The sequence below is a fragment of the Marmota monax genome, unplaced genomic scaffold (genome assembly GCF_021218885.2).
Source record: "Marmota monax isolate L192 unplaced genomic scaffold, Marmota_monax_Labrador192_F-V1.1 WCK01_AAM20220418_F8-fsc00030, whole genome shotgun sequence".
NCBI classification, from domain to species: domain Eukaryota; kingdom Metazoa; phylum Chordata; class Mammalia; order Rodentia; family Sciuridae; genus Marmota; species Marmota monax.
This window is the reverse complement of record NW_026691988.1, coordinates 3,424,308-3,442,180: the sequence shown is the minus strand read 5'-3', so window position 1 is coordinate 3,442,180 and position 17,873 is coordinate 3,424,308. Positions and strand designations below refer to the sequence as shown.

The following is a 17,873-nucleotide window of genomic DNA, read 5'->3' as shown; positions in this document are numbered from 1 at the left end:
TTAGAGCATCAAACTGAGTAATAAGTTCAATGGTGTAAAGCACATCAAATACAACTAACTCCATCACTTCATAATGATACTAAAAAGAAAAATTAAAATGAAAAACTACCTCACTGGTTAGTTTGGAGGATTCCAGAGAACCATTATTTTTAAAAACTGATAACAAAGTGAAAAAAAATAAAGCATTTACACCTTTCCTTATAACCAACAGAAAATAAAACAGCAAACTAAAATAAGGTTATTCTCTATATAAATGCCCACCTAATAAATATAGAAGGATGCCAGTTTACTAGAAATACAAGGGACAGAGAAATATGTTAAATGACCAGGATAAGGGAACTTCCACACAACCTGATTTCTTCGACAACATTAAACATAGACATAACAAGAGACAATACAAAAGGAACAAAGTATTTAAAAGTCCACTGGCACTTTTAGCATTTTAAATTGTTTTACATCTTATCTGTTATACATGCAACTGTCTTCCTGTTTGTAGCAACTGATTTTTGCTCATTTCAAGCATTTCACAAATCCATTTTGTAGATATCCAGAAAAGGAAAATCATATTCTCTCAAAGAATGGTTTTAATAGATTCAGAAATCCTAACAATTTTAATATCAAGAGAATGACAGTATAAAACCTCAAATCAGAATATAATTTCTTGGTAAAAATACAGAAGTACAGGGTTTATGTAAGTTTCTTTAGCTTCCCATAATCCTATCAATAACTATTTAATTTTCCTTTCAACTGGATGACCTACCATTTTCTTTCATTAGTCATGACAGACAGTACCAAGTTTAAAATTATGTGATGAGATCTGGAGGGGAAGGAAAAGAATCTAAAGAATATTGTTTATATGGTACAGTTTTATCAACTCTTGTAATATGCTTTTTTTTTAATTCAGTGAGTCTATTGATTTAAGGTCAACCTGCTACACACTAAGTCCAATATCTTTTTTTTCTCATTTGCATATAGTCTTTAATTTATAAAATTTATTTGTATGGCCAAAGTATAAAAGCCTTCAGCTTTTTTTAATTGAACTTCCTTTTATTGCTAACTTTGAAATCAAAATCTAGGTTCTAAAAAACAATTTGCTAGTATTCGCTTTACTTACCTTTGCATGAAAATATAAACAGCAAAATATTTATTCATTCAAAATATTCTAACTTACTGATAAAAATATTAAAAAGCAGTGATATAGAAAGAAAAGGTAGAAAGCTTTAGCTGTGTGCCCTGGATCTTTCACTGGATTATTTAGAGTAACTTTATTGGTTAGTAAAACAGTCATCCGTGGAAGTATAGTATTTGTAAACTCATAAATTTAATTTACTCCACTTATTAATTTTCATAATGATTTCAGTCACCATTTTAATGTGCTCTAATGAATTTAGTCTTGTTGACAAAGGTTGTAACTCTCTAATCCATGAATTTGGTTTTTTAAATAAAACCCTCATGTCATTTTTTATGTAAATTATTTCATTTCTCCACAGGTTCTATTTATTCCCTCAAAAACTATAAAGGAGGGCTGGGGATACAGCTCAGTTGTTAGAGTACTTACCTCACATGCACAAGGCTCTGGATTCAATCCCCAGCACCCCACCACCACACACACACACACCAAAAAAAAAAAAAAAAAAAAAAACCTACAAAGGAATAATTTATGGGAGAAATTAATTTAATTTAATTAAGTAGTCCATGTGTTATTATGGGTTGGTATTTTTTCACATTTGCTTTTTTTTGTGGTGCTGGGGATCACATTTGCTTTTAATTAAAAGGCTGAGAATTAATTAAATTTTGTTTTCATGTTGTCTTTTTTTTCTTGTTGTTTAAGCTATTAAAATCTTTAAAGTAATCATTCCTAAAACTCCTTAGTTGTATTACTCAGAATATCATCTTCTATATTTGGTAGAATCATTCCCCCTTACTACTGGCAAATTACTAAAACTTTATTAAAAAAATTATTTCCCTCATTGCATTTCTGTGTAAATTAAGTAAGAAAACAGTGTTTTACAATGTGTTAATAGTACTCAATATAAAATACTGCCTTTAAGAGGCAAAGTTTTACAAAGGTTGTTTGTTGTTGTTGTTTTTATAGTTGTAGATGGACAGCATGCCTTTATTTATTTTTTTTATATGGTGCTGAGGATCTAACCCAGTGCCTCTCACACGCTCTGCCATAGAGCTCAGCCCCAGCCCACAGATATTTAATTTAGCAAATATGTTTAGGAAAAAATTTGGTGAAATTAATGAAAAAAATTACTGAGGCTAGCTATATGCTACAAACTTAATGACTTAACATGCACTGAGGAATTATATCTGTCCAACAATCCTGCGAGTTAACTACCATTATTATACCAGGATTACAGATAATGAAACTCAGCCTGGAAAAAGTACAAAATTAAAAAGTGCGGGAGTAAATTTTAAACCCTGACAATCTGACCCCAAGTATTCACATTTACCTACTACAGCATAACAGAGTAGATGTCCCCTAATGAACAGTAGCAAAAAAAAAAGAGGAATGAGTTTATCTACACCTGTGTTTACTGAATGAATGAAGCCTCTTTTGTTTTTTTTTAATGGTGCATTATAACTATATGAAATAATGGGATTCATTGTTACATATTCATACATGCACACATCATAACAAAATACTAACTCTTTAAACTGGGTGCAGTAGTGCACTTCTATAATCCCAGCAGCTTCAGAGCCTGAGGTAAGAGGATCCCAAGCGCAAAGACAGCCACAGCAAAAGCAAGATGCTAAGCAACTCAGTGAGACCTTGTACCTAAATAATAAAATACAAAATATGGCTGGGGATGTGGCTCAGTGGTTGAGTGCCCACAGTTCAATCCCCAGTATCAAAAAAAAAAAAAGACTAACTCTTTTTAAAAAAAAGTTTTTAGCCACATTTAAAATTTTTAATTTCATTTTTCCATAAAAAGAATAAAGACTATTCACAAAATTTGAGGATTACAGAAACGAACAAAAAAAATTGCTAATAAACCTACTCCCTTAATACAATCACTATGAATTTTTGTGATAGATCACATAAAGTATTACACAATTGTAAAAAATTAACATATATAATTTTGGCCCTACTATTTTTCATTTTGCATCATATATTTTTATATGTACATATATGTATATATGAGAGAAAGAAAATTCCCTATAACATTTTTTCAGAAATATTACTTATTTATAACTATAAATAATTATATAATATGTAACCTAGAAGCACTAATACAGCTTCATCAAATATTTCCTAAATCTGGATATCTGCATTTTTTAATAGTACTTTTAGTTTTTAATTCATCACATCAATAGACTTAAAGGTAAGAGTCATATGATTATATCAATTTATGCACAGAAAGCATTTGACAAAATACAGCACTCTTTCATGTTCAAAACACTAGAAAAACTAGGGATAGTAGGAACATACCTCAACATTGTAAAAGCTATCTATGCTAAACCCAAGGCCAACATCATTCTAAATGGACAAAAATTGGAAGCATTCCCTCTAAAAACTGGAACAAGACAGTGTTCACCACTTCTCTTCAATATAGTCCTTGAAACTCTACCTAAACAGAGCAATTAGATGAAAGAAATTAAAGGGAAACAAATAGGAAAAGAACTCAAACTATCATTATTTGCTGACAACACGATTCTATAGTTAGAGGATCAAAAAAAATTCCATCAGAAAACTTCTAGAATTAATAAATGAATTCAGCAAAGTAGCAGGATATAAAATCAATACCCATAAATCAAATGAATTTCTACACATCAGTAGTGAATGCTCTGGAAGAGAAATTAGGAAAACTACCCCCTTCACGATAGCCTCAAAAAAAAAAAAAAAAAATACTTGGGAATTAACAAAAGACATGAAAGACCCATCCAATGAAAACTACAGAACACTAAAGAAAGAAATTGAAGAAGACCTTAGAAGATGAAAAGATCTCTGATGCTCTTGGGTAGGCGAAATTAATATTGTCAAAATGGCCATACTACCAAAAGCACTATACAGATTCAATGAGATTCCAATTAAAATCTCATCATCATTCCTTAGAGAAATAAAAAAAGGAATCATAAAATTCATTTGGAAAAATAAGAGACACAGAATAGCCAAAACAATCCTTAAAAAGAAGAGTGAAGCAGGAGGCATCACAATATCAGACCTTAAACTATACTACAAAGCTATAGCAACAAAAATGGCATGATATTGGGCTGGGATGTGGCTCAAGCGGTAGCACGCTCACCTGGCATGCGTGCGGCCTGGGTTCGATCCTCAGCACCACATACAAACAAAGATGTTGTGTCCGCTGAAAACTAAAAAATAAATATATTGAAAAAAATGGCATGATATTGGCACGAAAATAGACATGTAGACCAATGGTACAGAATAGAAGACACAGAGATAAACAAACACAAAAATAGTTATCTAATACTAGACGAAGGCACCAAAAACATACATTGGAGAAAAGATAGTCTCTTCAACAAATGGTGCTGGGAGAACTAGAAATCCATATGCAGCAAAATGAAACTAAACCCTTATTTCTCACCATGCACAGAACTCAACTCAAAGTGGACCAAAGACCTAGGAATTAGACTAGAGACCCTGTGTCTAACAGAGGAAAAAGTAGGACCAAATCTTCATCACATCGGATTAGGCTCCAACTTCCTTAATAAGACTCCCAAAGTTCAAGAAATAAAATTAAGAATTAATAAATGGGATGGACTCGGACCTGGGGTGGTGGCTCAGCAGTAGAGCACTCGCCTAGTACATGTGAGGTGCTGGGTTCAGCCTTCAGCACCACATAAAAATAAATAAATAAAATAAAGGTATTGTGTCCAACTACAACTTAAAAAAATAAAAATAAATAAATAAATGGGATAGATTCAGATGAAAAAAGCTTGTCAGCAAAAGAAACAAACAATGAGGTAAACAGAAAGCCTACATTTTGGGAACAAATTTTTGCCACACATGCATCAGATAGAGCACTAGTCTCCAGGATATATAAAAAACTCAAAAAACTTAACACAAAATAAACAGACAATCCAATCAATAAATGGGCTAAGGACCTAAACAGACACTTCTAAGAAGAAGGTATACATTCAATCAACAAATATATGAAAAAAATATTCAACATCTCTACTAATTAGAGAAATAAAAATCAAAACTACTCGAAGATTTTATCTCACTTCAGTCAGAATGGCAGTTACTAAGAATACAAACAACACTAAGCATTGGCGAGAATGTGGCGCGGGAAAGGCATACTTACACACTGCTAGTGGGACTGCAAATTGGTGCAACCAATCTGGAAAGCAGTATGGAGATTCCTCAGAATACTTGGAATAAAACCACCATTTGACCCAGCTATCCCACTCCACATCTATACTCAAAGGATTTAAAATCAGCATACTATAGTAATGCAGCCACATCAATGTTTATAGCAGCTCAATTCACAATAGCTAAACTGTGGAAGCAACCTAGATGCCCTTCAATGGATGAATGGATAAAGAAACTGTAATACACACACACACACACACACACACACACACACACGACAGAATATTACTCAGCATTAAAAAAGAATAAAACTATGGCATTTGTAGCTAAATGGATGGAGTTGGAGAATATCATGCTAAGCGAAGTAAACCAATCTCAAAAACTTATCTCTCTGATAAGTGAATGCTGATCCATAATGGGAGGTGGGGGGTGGAATGGAGGAACTTTGGGCAAAGAGGAGGGAGGGGTGGGGAGGGGGCATGGGGGGCAGGAAAGATGGTAAAATAAGATGGACATTATTACCCTAGATACATGTATGATCGCACATATGGTGTGATGCTACATCGTGTACAACCACAGAAATGAAAAGTTGTGCCGTAATTGTGTACAATGAATCAAAATGCATTCTGCTGTCACATATACCTAATTATAATTAATTAATTAATTAATTAAAAAGTAAAAAAAGAAGATACTGAGAAAAAAAGGAAAAAAAGACACTGAAACTGACAGATATATTTGTGATTAAAACTTTTTAAATTTTAAACTCAAGGGCTGGGGTTGTGGCTCAGTGGTAGTGTGCTTGCCTAGCATGCATGAGGCACTCGGTTCAATCCTCAGCATCACATAAAAATAAAATAAGTATATTGTGTCCACCTAAAACTAAAAATTAATATTTAAAAAAATTTAAACTCAATTATAAGGTTTAAAACTCAATAAGTATATTATGAATTAATGTATCTACTGACTTTTATTCAGCTCTTGGTGGCTTTTGTAGGGATTTTGATGTTGTTCTTCTGGCTTTTGTAGTACTGGGAATTGAACCAAGGGCCTTGAGCATACTAGGCATGTACTCTACCACTAAGCTACATCCTCAGCCCCTTTTATTTTGAGACAGGGTTTCACTAAGTTGCTGAAGCTGGCCTTGAACTTGCAATCCTCTTGCCTCAGCCTCCCAAATAGTTGGGGTTACAGGCATGCTACTGAGCCCAGCTAGTCTTCTCGTTGGTCTTTTTGTTTGTTTAACAAGGGAAGAAAAAGGATAGCAACTATTTGTATTATTTGAGACAAATACTTTTGTCTCAAGTCTTTCATAATAAAATCTGGAATTGTCATGAGCTGAGTAATGAGACTTTGCTCAATGATGGACTACATATATGATAGTGGTCTCACAAGATTATTTTGTCCAGTGACACCACAGCCATGTTAGTTTGTGTATATATATTCCATGATGCTCACCCAAGCACAAAATTGCCTACTGAGGCATCTTTAAGGACTTATCTGTTGTTAAGTAATGTATGATTATATGTGGTATATGCCTCCCCTGTTAATTATGGAAAGACACTGAACACAATTTATCTTTTTAAAACTGACTCAGAATAATCATTTATTATATGAGGTGCATACCAAAATTCAGTATTTGATACAGCACTTCTCTATAAAAATTTAGATAAAGTTTCAATTGATATCTTTGAATATTTGAAGTATTTTAAAAGACAACTTAATAGTATTAGCTAGTAAATAAGTAACAAAACAGTAATTTCCCATAACTGAAAAATCTCTAGTAATTATAAGATTAAAATTCTATGGAATTAGGGTTGTAGCTCAGTGGTAGAGTGTTTGCCCAGCACGTGTGAAGCACTGGGTTTGATCCTCAGCACCATATAAAAATTAATAAATAAAATAAAAGTATTGTGTCCGTTACAACTAAAAAAATTTTTGAAAAAAAAATTATGGGCAAAGTAAAATAAGAATCAATCACTTCAACAAAAGAAGAACTGAATTCCACATTTAGGAAAGATGCAACTAAAAACCAACTCTCAAGTATTTTCCTTCGAATCTTGATTTAAACGTGGCTTGAGAGTTAAAAACTGTGATTCTCTTAAGAGACAAGAGTTATGAAATTAAAGCTCTCCAAGGTTCACACCGTGAAAAGCATACTAAATCATCCCATCTGCAGAATAGTGGCTCTCCACTGCAGACCTTGTCCATTCAACTTTCAGAGGCGGAGAAACCGCATCAGCAAACATTTTCCCATGGTTTACTGAGTTTCTAACCAATTCACCCAGACTGCCTCCCTGAGAGACAAGAGAGCTGTACAGGCCCAGGTCAGCCCCTCACTGATGCTGGATCTTCCCCTGGAACCCATCCAACCTAGGGCCAAACACATGGCAGAGCTGCACTGCTCCTCACCATACTCAAAGATTTTCTTTTGCTCACACATACGGACAGTTTATTTCTAATATAGTTCTATAGTCTAATATATGATCCTAATGTATCTTAAGTTCTAATATTTAGAACATTCTAATATATTCACAATTCTAATATATATTTCTAGTAAAATAATGTCTTCATAAGTAAAATGCAACAAAAAAATACAAAGGCCTTTTTGGCCAAACAGATCAAATGTCACCTGATAGCAACACTGCACTTACACTGAAGATGACACTGTCGACACTGAGATACTAATCATTTCAGGAGTTTTTCACTGTCAAGGATTCACCTTCCCATAATGTTCTCCAGTACTACTTTCCTCACTGCTCTGCCAAAATTTCTATCAGAAAAAAATCTCCTGGCAGTTAACTCACAATTCCCACAGGCCAAAGAAAACCAAAGCAACCACAGGCAACAACCAGCAACCTGAGAATTTTAAGGTTGTTATCTACTACAGAAGACTGACTCAATTACCACGGTACTAAACATTAGAAGAACCCAAGCCACATACTAATTATCCTGTGTTTTGGGCACAAAAGCTATTACTATATTTATTGTAAGGTTTAAAGGGTGACAACAACCTCCTAGTTCTTGTACATTTCTATAAAAATCTCACTTCACAAAAATTAGTTAGAAGGCTGGAGATGTAGCTCAGTGGTAAAGCATTTGCCTAGTATGTGCAAATACTTGGGTTCAAATATCCAGTGCTGTAAAAAAAAAAATTTTAAAAACACCTAGTTATTAGTTTCTGGTTTGCAATAAATTTTACTATTTGTTCCTCGGTGTTATTTTAAAAAGCTATTATAAAAATCAGAGAATAAGTTGTCTCCAAATAAGGGATATGTTTCAAAGGTTTTGTAAAACAACATTTGTATATTGTTTTATGTTTTTAACTGCTTTCTTTCACACATTTCTTCTTTTGATACGTATAGCAACCCTATGAGATAAGCAAAAGGGTATTTACATCTACATTTTAGTTAAAGAAGCAATGTCAAAGTCATGCAAATAGAAAATCTAATAACAATTCACAATATCCACTCAATAGATGAATGAATATAAAAACTGTGATATATACACATACACTCTGGAGTATTACTCATACATAAAGAAGAATGAAATTATGGTATTTATGGCATTTGCTAGTAAACAGATAGAAATGGAGACCATCATGCTAAGTGAAATAAACTAGACTCAGAAAATAAAATAAAATAAAATAAATAAAAGAAACTTTAATAATCAAAACTTAAAACACAAGTTTTCTGTTTTTCCCACTATCCAACATTGCCTACATGTAAGTTGGAACTTGAAATTTGAAAATTCATCTTTCTAAAAAGTAATCTTATACATGGTGATTTGGAATCTAAACTAGCCCACAAAAACATTTAGCTCATAAAGCCAAAGCTATCAAAAAGTGGTATAGCACTATATAGTTAAAAATGGTGGAGCTGGGGTTGCGGCTCAGTGGTAGAGGACTTGCCTAGCATGTCTGAGGCATTGGGTTCAATTTTCAGTACCACATATAAATAAATGAATAAAATAAAGGTTCATCAACAACTGAAAACATATATATAAATAAATGAATAAAATAAAGGTTCATCAAAAACTGAAAACATATATAAAAATAGTTTTTTTTTAAAAAATCATGTTTAGTGAACTGACCTGAGCCCCTAATATACATGAATAACATTCATCACTTATTTAGTAAGAAATATACTAAATCCTGTAGAAAAAAATATCCTGCTTGCATGAAGGACTGGTGGCTCTTCCCTATGTTCACTTGCAGAAGCAGCTGTCCTTTTTAAAGCAGGAATGCAGGCCACAAACACATCTCCTTTGTTCTTTGTGGTCCCAATGGCCTTTGGTCTCCTTATCATTAGAAATACAAGAATGTGGTATCTATAGAATACCATTTTCTCTGTCAATAAGTGCATATTTAATTAAAGGTTTAACTATTTTCAACACTAACCTGGTAAGCTCCATGAGGGCAGGAATAATGCCCGTCTTCTTGTTCACCAATGGGTCCTCCCAATGCATAGCAAAGTGCCTGACCAATATCAGCAGCCAGTAAACATTTTTGTTAGATGAATAAATACTGCTGAAATTGGTAGTGGCTCCAGAAGAACTGAAGGAAGTTATTACATACCATGAAATGACCTGATCCATTATTTTCAAAAGTTAATAATAAACTATAGAAAGGCTAAAATGATATGTCTTTCTCTTTCTGTGACAGTTTTGACAACACATTACCAAATTAAAAACCCAAATTCAAAAACACAACAAATAATCAAAGTGACATAATTTAATGGAAAAGAAGCTATATTTACTATTCACTGCTTCTAAATACATGTTTATTTAATAAAGTACTTACTTGCATAATCATCTTTAATATCTATAGTAGCAAATGGCATGTTTATCAGAGAATCCACAGTACTGGCTTCAAATTCTTCTGACATTTCCTTTTTTCTTGACACATTTTCACTCTCACTGGAATTTATTCCTCCTTTAACACAACACAAGAAGAAAAATACATTATTTAACTTACTTTTAAAACCCATATCCTAAACCAAACCAACTCAACTAGATGAATTAAATATAAATTAACATCTCTGTTTTAGTCAACTTTTTCACTACTGTACTAAAAAACTTGACAAGAACAATTTTAGAGGAGGAAGAGTTTATCTGGGGGCTCACAGTTTCAGATAGCAGGCTCCATTCCTTGGGGCACAAGGTGATGCAGGACATCATGGCGGAAGAGTGTGTCAGAGGAAGGGGACCGGGACATCACATCAGAAGCAGAGAGAGCTTCCACTCACCAGATACAAAATATATGACACAAAGGCACACCCTCAATGCCCACCTCTTCCAGCCATACCCTATCTGCCTTCAATTACCACTCAGTTAATCTCCATCAGGGAACACACTGATTGGGTTAAGGTTCTGAAAATCCAATCACTTCATCTCTGAATGTTATTGCATTTTCTCACACATGAGCTTTTGGGAGACACCTAATATCTAAACCATAACAATCTGTTAAGAGAAGTACTATTTGTATTCAAATATATTGTAAAACTATTTACATAAACATTATTTACACCAGATTCAATATTTTTATAAGTGTAATTTTATGTTAAACAACAACCTTCTAAATCTTTAATCATTTTGTAAAGCACAGTATTCAACTCAGGGATAGATGAAGACAGTCAATAATTCTCAAGAGCTTTCATAGTTATACTTCCTTATTTCTTTTTAAAATGTTTTTAATAGTGCATTATAGTTATACATAATAGTGGGATTCATTTTGACATAATCATACATGCATGGAATATAATTTGCTCCATTTTAGTCTCCCGTGCTTCTACTTTCCTTCCCCTCCTCCCGTCCCCTATTCTTCTACTCTATTCCTCCCCCTTCTTCGACTCTGCTGGTCTTCAATATTTCTAAAGTTACATTTTTTACATATCTTTGATAAACAAGCCAACAATATTTAGTCACTCTTTTCACATTTATTTTTAATAATGTCACTTATGTGTTTGGATTCTTTTTACCTTCCATAAAGATTTTTAAGTTGTTTCTCACCATTATTACACTTAACATTGGAAATCCAGCTAAAATATGCAGTTTTGGAAACACAATTATGAGAAGCAAGTGATCTGACAGTTTCCCAAACAGCTCTCCCATGGTCATGCACTAATATTAAAGTCACATTTTACATTTGGTTTTCATTTTCTTGTTAAGGATGGAATACTCACATATTTTAGGTGGAGACTAAGGGGGAAAAGGCATCTGTTTAAATTTATAAAATTAATTGCTAATTTATCAGTTGGTGGTCTCCCCAGTACCACTATTCTCCACACCTTTATTGACACACAAATGTTATCTAGAATAGATGGAACAGAATCCTGGGATATTTCATGTATTTATTAAAGGTTGATTTACCATTTGAAATGTTAAATTTATTTATTTCATTTCTTTCATTCTGTTGCAAACTTTTGTTTTCAAATACAATACTTGCAAGACACTTTTCATTAAGGATATGGTTTACAATATATAACATGTTGACTATGGTAATAGATTATAGTTAATATGTCTAACAAAATTATAAACTTTTATTGTAATTAAAGTCATTCTCATTGTTCTCTCTCTCTCTCTCTCTCTCTCTCTCTCTCTCTCTCACACACACACACACACACACACACACACACTTACCAACATACCTGTTTGCTGTTTGTTGTTTAAAAAAAGCAACCCAAAAGAACTTTTTAAAAAATGTTCAATGTCATAAAATAGTAGGAGCACTTTTTTTTTTTTTTTGTATTAGGGATGGAACTCAGGAGTACCTTACTACTGAGATACATTCTCACTCCCTTTTTTGTTTATTATTTTTAGACAAGATCTTGCTAAATTGGCGAGGCAATCCTCCTATATCATCCTTTGAGTTGCTGAGATTATACGCATGCAGTACTATTCCCAGCAGTAGTACATTCTTAAAATGTTATTTATACAGTTCAAATATTAGGAAGTATGAAAGGCTGCCACATTGTTTGACAATCTTTAGTTTACTATAAGTCTTCTCATACACTCACAAATATTTTTAAAATATGAGAACAACTTTGTATTCTAAGCTTGCATTTTAAAAACATAAATTCAGTTTAAACTTAAAAGTGTAAATAGACCAATACATATCTTGAAACTTTGGGCACAGGCAGCTACACATAAAGGATCATCACTGCCCATGTACCTTCACTTGAAAAGTCTGCAACAAAAAAGTACTTGTAACAGGGCATGGTGGTGCACATCTGCAATCCCAGCTATTCAGGAAGCTGAGGCAGGAGGACCACAAGTTCAAGACCAGCCTGGGCAACACAGTGAGACTCTATCACAACATAAAAATAAAAAGGGCTATGTATTATAAAGCATCATATGGAGCCAAAGTAACCACAGGGTTCTGCAGCATTTAGTCCCTGTGATCCCACAGGAAGGATTTCAAGAAAGTAGCACAGGCTGAAAGTAAGGCACACAGCACAGGACTAGAGTGGACTGTCTCCTGAGGGAGTAAGAGAGCTCCTAAGAGAGCTCTTACAGTCTGGGATTTTAAGGAGTTTGGTCCTCTTTCTTCTTGTCTTATTTTCTCACAGCCCCCTTTTGATTAATAAGTGGTTTATTACCATTTTTTAAATTTTGTATATATACAGCTATAAAGGACTGGGGATGTAGCTAGGAGTTAGAGCATCCCTGGGTTCAGAACTGCAAAGATAAATAAATAACATGAAAATAAACAATGCTGAATGAAAATCACAACCAAAAGCAGTAAATCCAACTGTTGTTTTCCTTATTTATTCTCAATCTGAACATGTCTAAAGACATGAAATTGGCCCATCTAACACTGGCATTTCAATACCAGTTCCCAAGTCCATCTGCCACTTAGAAATAGATATTCCCTGATTGGGTGGCTAGATTTACATTATTTTTCAAAATTCTGCAAAAAGCAATATGCATTCAGTTGAAGCCATACTTCAAATTTTGAATTCTGAACTCTTAGGGGGCTAGTGCTCGCTCCTGATGCCAAGCAATGACAGTGAGCCTCAGTTCACAGCCAGCCCACAGTCTTGTGAGGAAATAGGAGCTCTCTATAGTGCACCTGCTGCCAGGGTTAAGTGTATTAAATACATTTTCCACTTACAGTGGTTGCAACACCTGATGGGTTGTTGAGGATAACCCCATCATAAATTCAGGAGCAGCTATATAAGATGCTTGGCAATATGTGAGATAAATAATAAAACTGACTTCTGGTTTTTATTAACATATTTTGAAGGCAAGAAGATTTAAGTACAATGATAAATTAAATTAAGACTTCTTGAATTAAAACATTCTTGAAATAGTTTAATTTTTAGTTTATCTTGAATTGTCAACAGTAAGAAAGCAAGTGCCCACTGGATCACTGTCTATATCAAGGAGAGAATCACACGGTGACATTGATGACAACCATTCCATTTGAATGATTTAAGGAAGAACTGGAACTGTAATTCGGTTCAATTTCTAGTACTACCAGAATCACCTACGGATTTTTTTTTAATATTTATTTTTTAGTTGTAGTTGGACTCAACATCTTTATTTTATTTATTAATACGTGGTGCAGAGGATCGAACCCAGGGCCTCGCACATGCTAGGCGAGCACTTTACCCCAGCCCTCACCTAAGGATTTTTTTAAAATCATCCCAGACCAATTAAAGCAGAATGTCTGCAGATCAGCCCAGCCCAGCAGCTGGCATTTTTTAAAAGTCCCACAACACATTATACATGGACATTTGTCCATTTTCTCTACTAGATTCTAAGCTACAGTGACCATATAATTTATCACTGAAAACAGGGGACTTTGGAACGTGAAAGGGGGAACTTTCATAAATTCCACCCCATCGGTAAGTGTGGTCCCCTACTGTGAGCTCCCAGGTGCCCTATTTTACTCTCCTTTGATTCCTCCACACCTGGCAGAGTTTAGCTCATGGTAGGTGCTCTATAAATTTTTACTGAATGACTGCACAAAATGCACACTGCATATACATGTGTATATACAATATATATACACATATATTAAAATTAATGATATAATTTACATATATATTCATATATGTATATGTGTGTGTGTGTGGTGTGTGTGTGTATACATATATATCTCAACTACACATTTGGAAGTGGTTAATAAAGCACTTGGGCTCCACTGCAATGCAGTTATCTCAATGCCCATGAAAACGAATTCCTAGTATTTCACAGTAGTCTCAGCACATCACAGCTTCTCTCATTTTCACAGGATGGATGGAGGAAAGGTACTACTATTCCATTGGACATAAAAGCAAAAACTAAGAAAAAGAAGAAAAACCAAGAGAAAAAAAAAGCATAATATGACTTGCTCAACATCTTTCACCATCTTATTAAATAAAACACATTAAATTCAAATACAATATTGTATCAATATTAACAGGAGTCAAGAACTTCAAATACAAACTCTCTTTATTGTTAAAGAATTAAAATAATTTTTGTAAATATCACTTATTAACTGAAAAAAATGCCACTTACATGTAAAAGTCTTTAAAAAAAAAAAAAAAAAAAAACTACTGATCACTCTATTGAACAATGATTCTCAAACCGAGTATCTGGAACCTTCATCCAGTTCCCTAAGCTCTAGGGTTTGAGTAAAGGTTGACAGGTATAAATTAAATATATTTTTCCTTTCTACACCTTCTTTTACAGAAGGTATAAACCTTTTGCTTTTGAAAACTGCCTTTAAAAAAACCTACTCTCAAATAAAACATTTAAAAATATAAATTCATTGCTTTGACAGTTTTTAAGTCTCCTAAAACTTAACCTACCTATAATTAAAATAATTTTTTGTACAAATTCAAATAAAAGTTACATAAAATTTATTAATAACATAAAGATGAGGTGGGTAAACTAATACCACCACACCAACCAACAAACATAGACTTCAGGCCAGGCAGGGCTGGAGAATAACTTTAGAGAGTAAATAACTTAATTTTCACTACTATGCTACTATGATAGCTAATTAAGTAACTTGCCCAGTGGTGAACTATCAGAATCAGGGGCTGGTATCTGAATCCAGTCACTGAGGCAGAAAGATGGCAAGTTCGAAGCCAGCCTGGGAAACTTAGGGAGACTTGTCTCAAAATAAAAAATAAAAAGGACCGGGGATGTAACCCAGTGATAGAGCACATCTGAGTTCAATCTTCAGTACTGTTAAAAAAAGAAAGAAAAAGAAAAAGAAAGAAAATGTGGAACAACTTAAATGCCTAATGAATGGTATTGGCCAAATTATATTGCTATCTTGTGTGCATGCACAAACATGTAACAATGAATCCTACCATTATGTACAACTATAATGCACCAATTTTAAAAAATAGGAAAACCATTTACAACAAATATTGACTCTAAAAAGTGGATATAGGGACTGGGGTTGTAGCTCAGAGGTACTAGCACTTACCTAGTAATGCACAAGGCCCTAAAATCAATCCCCACCACTGCTAAATAAATAAATAGTGGATATAAAATTACAAAATTGAATATGCTCTTAAGACTTACCCTTATTTGGGAAAAGGCAAAAGGAATGACTTAATCAAAGACCAACAGAGGAAAAAAAGGACAGATGATAGCTTATCCATTGTCATACAAACCTGTTTCCTATTTGAGCGATAAACTACAACTGCGTTAGGCAGGCGGACTCCAATCAATGTACTAAACACTATGTATGTTCCCCATCACCAACAGAAAAGGGTAATGCCATCCATTCTAGCCTTGGCTTAGCTACTAAACATAATATTATCTTATGTCTTGATAAACGTTGAAAGCTGTGTGAGTCAACAAAGCGCCTGACCATTCCCATCATAAAAAGGGAACAAAACGAATCTAAATTACTAGGGAGAAACAAAATACTACTATCTAAAAGAGAATGCAAGAAAACAGTAACCTACACAAACATCTTTAAGTTTTTAATATGAATAAGGAAGCCAGGCACTGTAACACAGGCCTGCAATCCTAGCAAGCTGAGGGAGGAGATTGCAAATTGGAGGACAGCCTCAGCAACTTAGACCCTGTCTCAGAAGAAAAAATAAAAAGAACTGTGGATGTAGCTTAGTGATAAAGCATCCCTTGGCTATACACACACACACACACACACACACACACACAGAGAAACATACACACACATACACACACAGAGAAAAGACATATATATGCTATCAGCATTAAACAAGGAAGTGAGTGAATCCTATCTCAACAAATTCCTTCCTTTCTCTCATGCATATACCCCTCATCCTATAAATGCACCTATAAAACTGCATAACTTGGGCTCTAACCACAAGGTGAGAATCACTCCATCCGCAAGACAACTGTAAACATACACTAGTTAACGCCTATTTATATAACAAATTTTAATGTTTGTATTTTTATACATGTATAATATAAAAATCTTGCAGAAGAGCCCTTTTCTCTAATTGCTTTTGGTTCTTTCCACTAGTTCAGTTCCTATAAAACGCTGACCCAAACTGGAAATTCATTCTGGGAGCTAAGGCAGACTTGGCGCCAGTTTTAAAAAGGTCATTTCCAAACCTGGAATAATCCCAAATGAAACAGTAAGGTGGTTCAGGTGTTTAATATCTATCACAGAAAATAAAATGACATTGCTGGGTTTTGTTTAGCACAATTGCACGGTAGGATGGGATGTGCTGGGGAGAACTTTGTGCTAAGGGTCAAAAGATCAGAAATGGGGAAACAAAAGCGAAACTTCGGGATGGGTTCACCCCCACTCTCGCCTGCAGTGGTGCCTACAAGGGGTGCCCTGAAACGCTCCGCTACGAGCAGCGGTGCCCACCCGGTTGCACGGGGTTCCCGGTGCTACAAGGGTCTCCTAGAGGGAGGGAGAGGGCGCTCGGAGCTGGCGGGCCCCGGGCCGCGCACTCCCCGAGGCAGGACCACCTAGGCTGAGCGCGGCGCGGGCGCGGGCGCGGGCGCGCGCGGGCGCGGGCGCGGCTCCGGCAGACCCTGGCCCACAGGGCAGCCCGCTCTCACCCGCTCCGGGGCGCTCCATGGTCGAGGGGCGAGAGGGTGGCGCGTCAGGGCCCGCAGCGGCGGGCTGACGCAGCGGCCGGGAACAGGGAGACAGGCGGAGGCGGAGGCCGGGGCGGGGCCCGGGACCTGCCGGAGGCGCGCGGGGGCGGACGGCGGGAGCGCGAGCCGGGGCGGCCAGGCTAGCGGAGGCGCGGAGCCCCCCGAGCCGCAGCCCCCGCGGCAGCAGCACCTGCAGACGCTGCATGCCAGCCCGGGCGCCGCGACGAGCCGGAAGGGGCCGGCCCGGTTCTCCGGTGGTACCCGGATTGGGGCGAGCAACACGGGCCGCGCTTGCGGAGGGCGGGGGAGCCGGGGCCGCGACCCCGGCGCCACCGCAAGCTCCGGGCCGGCTCTGCTGCCAGGCTAGTCGCAGCCAGCCCTCCCGAGACCGGTAGCCGCTGGCAAACCTCAGTTATTTCCTGTGGCGCGGCCTTTCCTGTCCCACGCTTTGAGGGGCAAGATTGGGACTTGGCTGGGAGCATTCCTGACCCGCTGTCTCCTGAGAACCCCTGTGTTTAGTTTTGCAAAGAGCTTTGAAAACAGT

The 17,873-nt window shown here is 35.9% G+C and overlaps 1 protein-coding gene across 5 annotated transcripts in view; it reads right to left on the bottom strand.

Moving 5' to 3' along the window:
* Positions 1 to 17,455, bottom strand: part of Akap7 (A-kinase anchoring protein 7) — a 132,539-nt gene extending 115,084 nt beyond the window's left edge. Inside the window, exons 1-3 of one of the 5 annotated variants that reach the window (XM_058581287.1) lie at positions 17,291 to 17,422; positions 10,083 to 10,214; positions 4,254 to 4,323 (exon numbers count right to left, since the gene is read on the bottom strand). In XM_058581287.1, coding sequence (XP_058437270.1) covers positions 4,254 to 4,323; positions 10,083 to 10,094 — 82 coding nt within the window. In that variant the 5' untranslated portion in view covers positions 10,095 to 10,214; positions 17,291 to 17,422. Of the gene's footprint in view, positions 1 to 4,253; positions 4,324 to 10,082; positions 10,215 to 17,290 lie in introns of all 5 variants that reach the window. The other 4 variants (XM_046449506.2, XM_046449521.2, XM_046449531.2 and 1 more) reach the window with 4 other exon arrangements.
* Between the last annotated feature and the right edge of the window lie 418 nt (positions 17,456 to 17,873).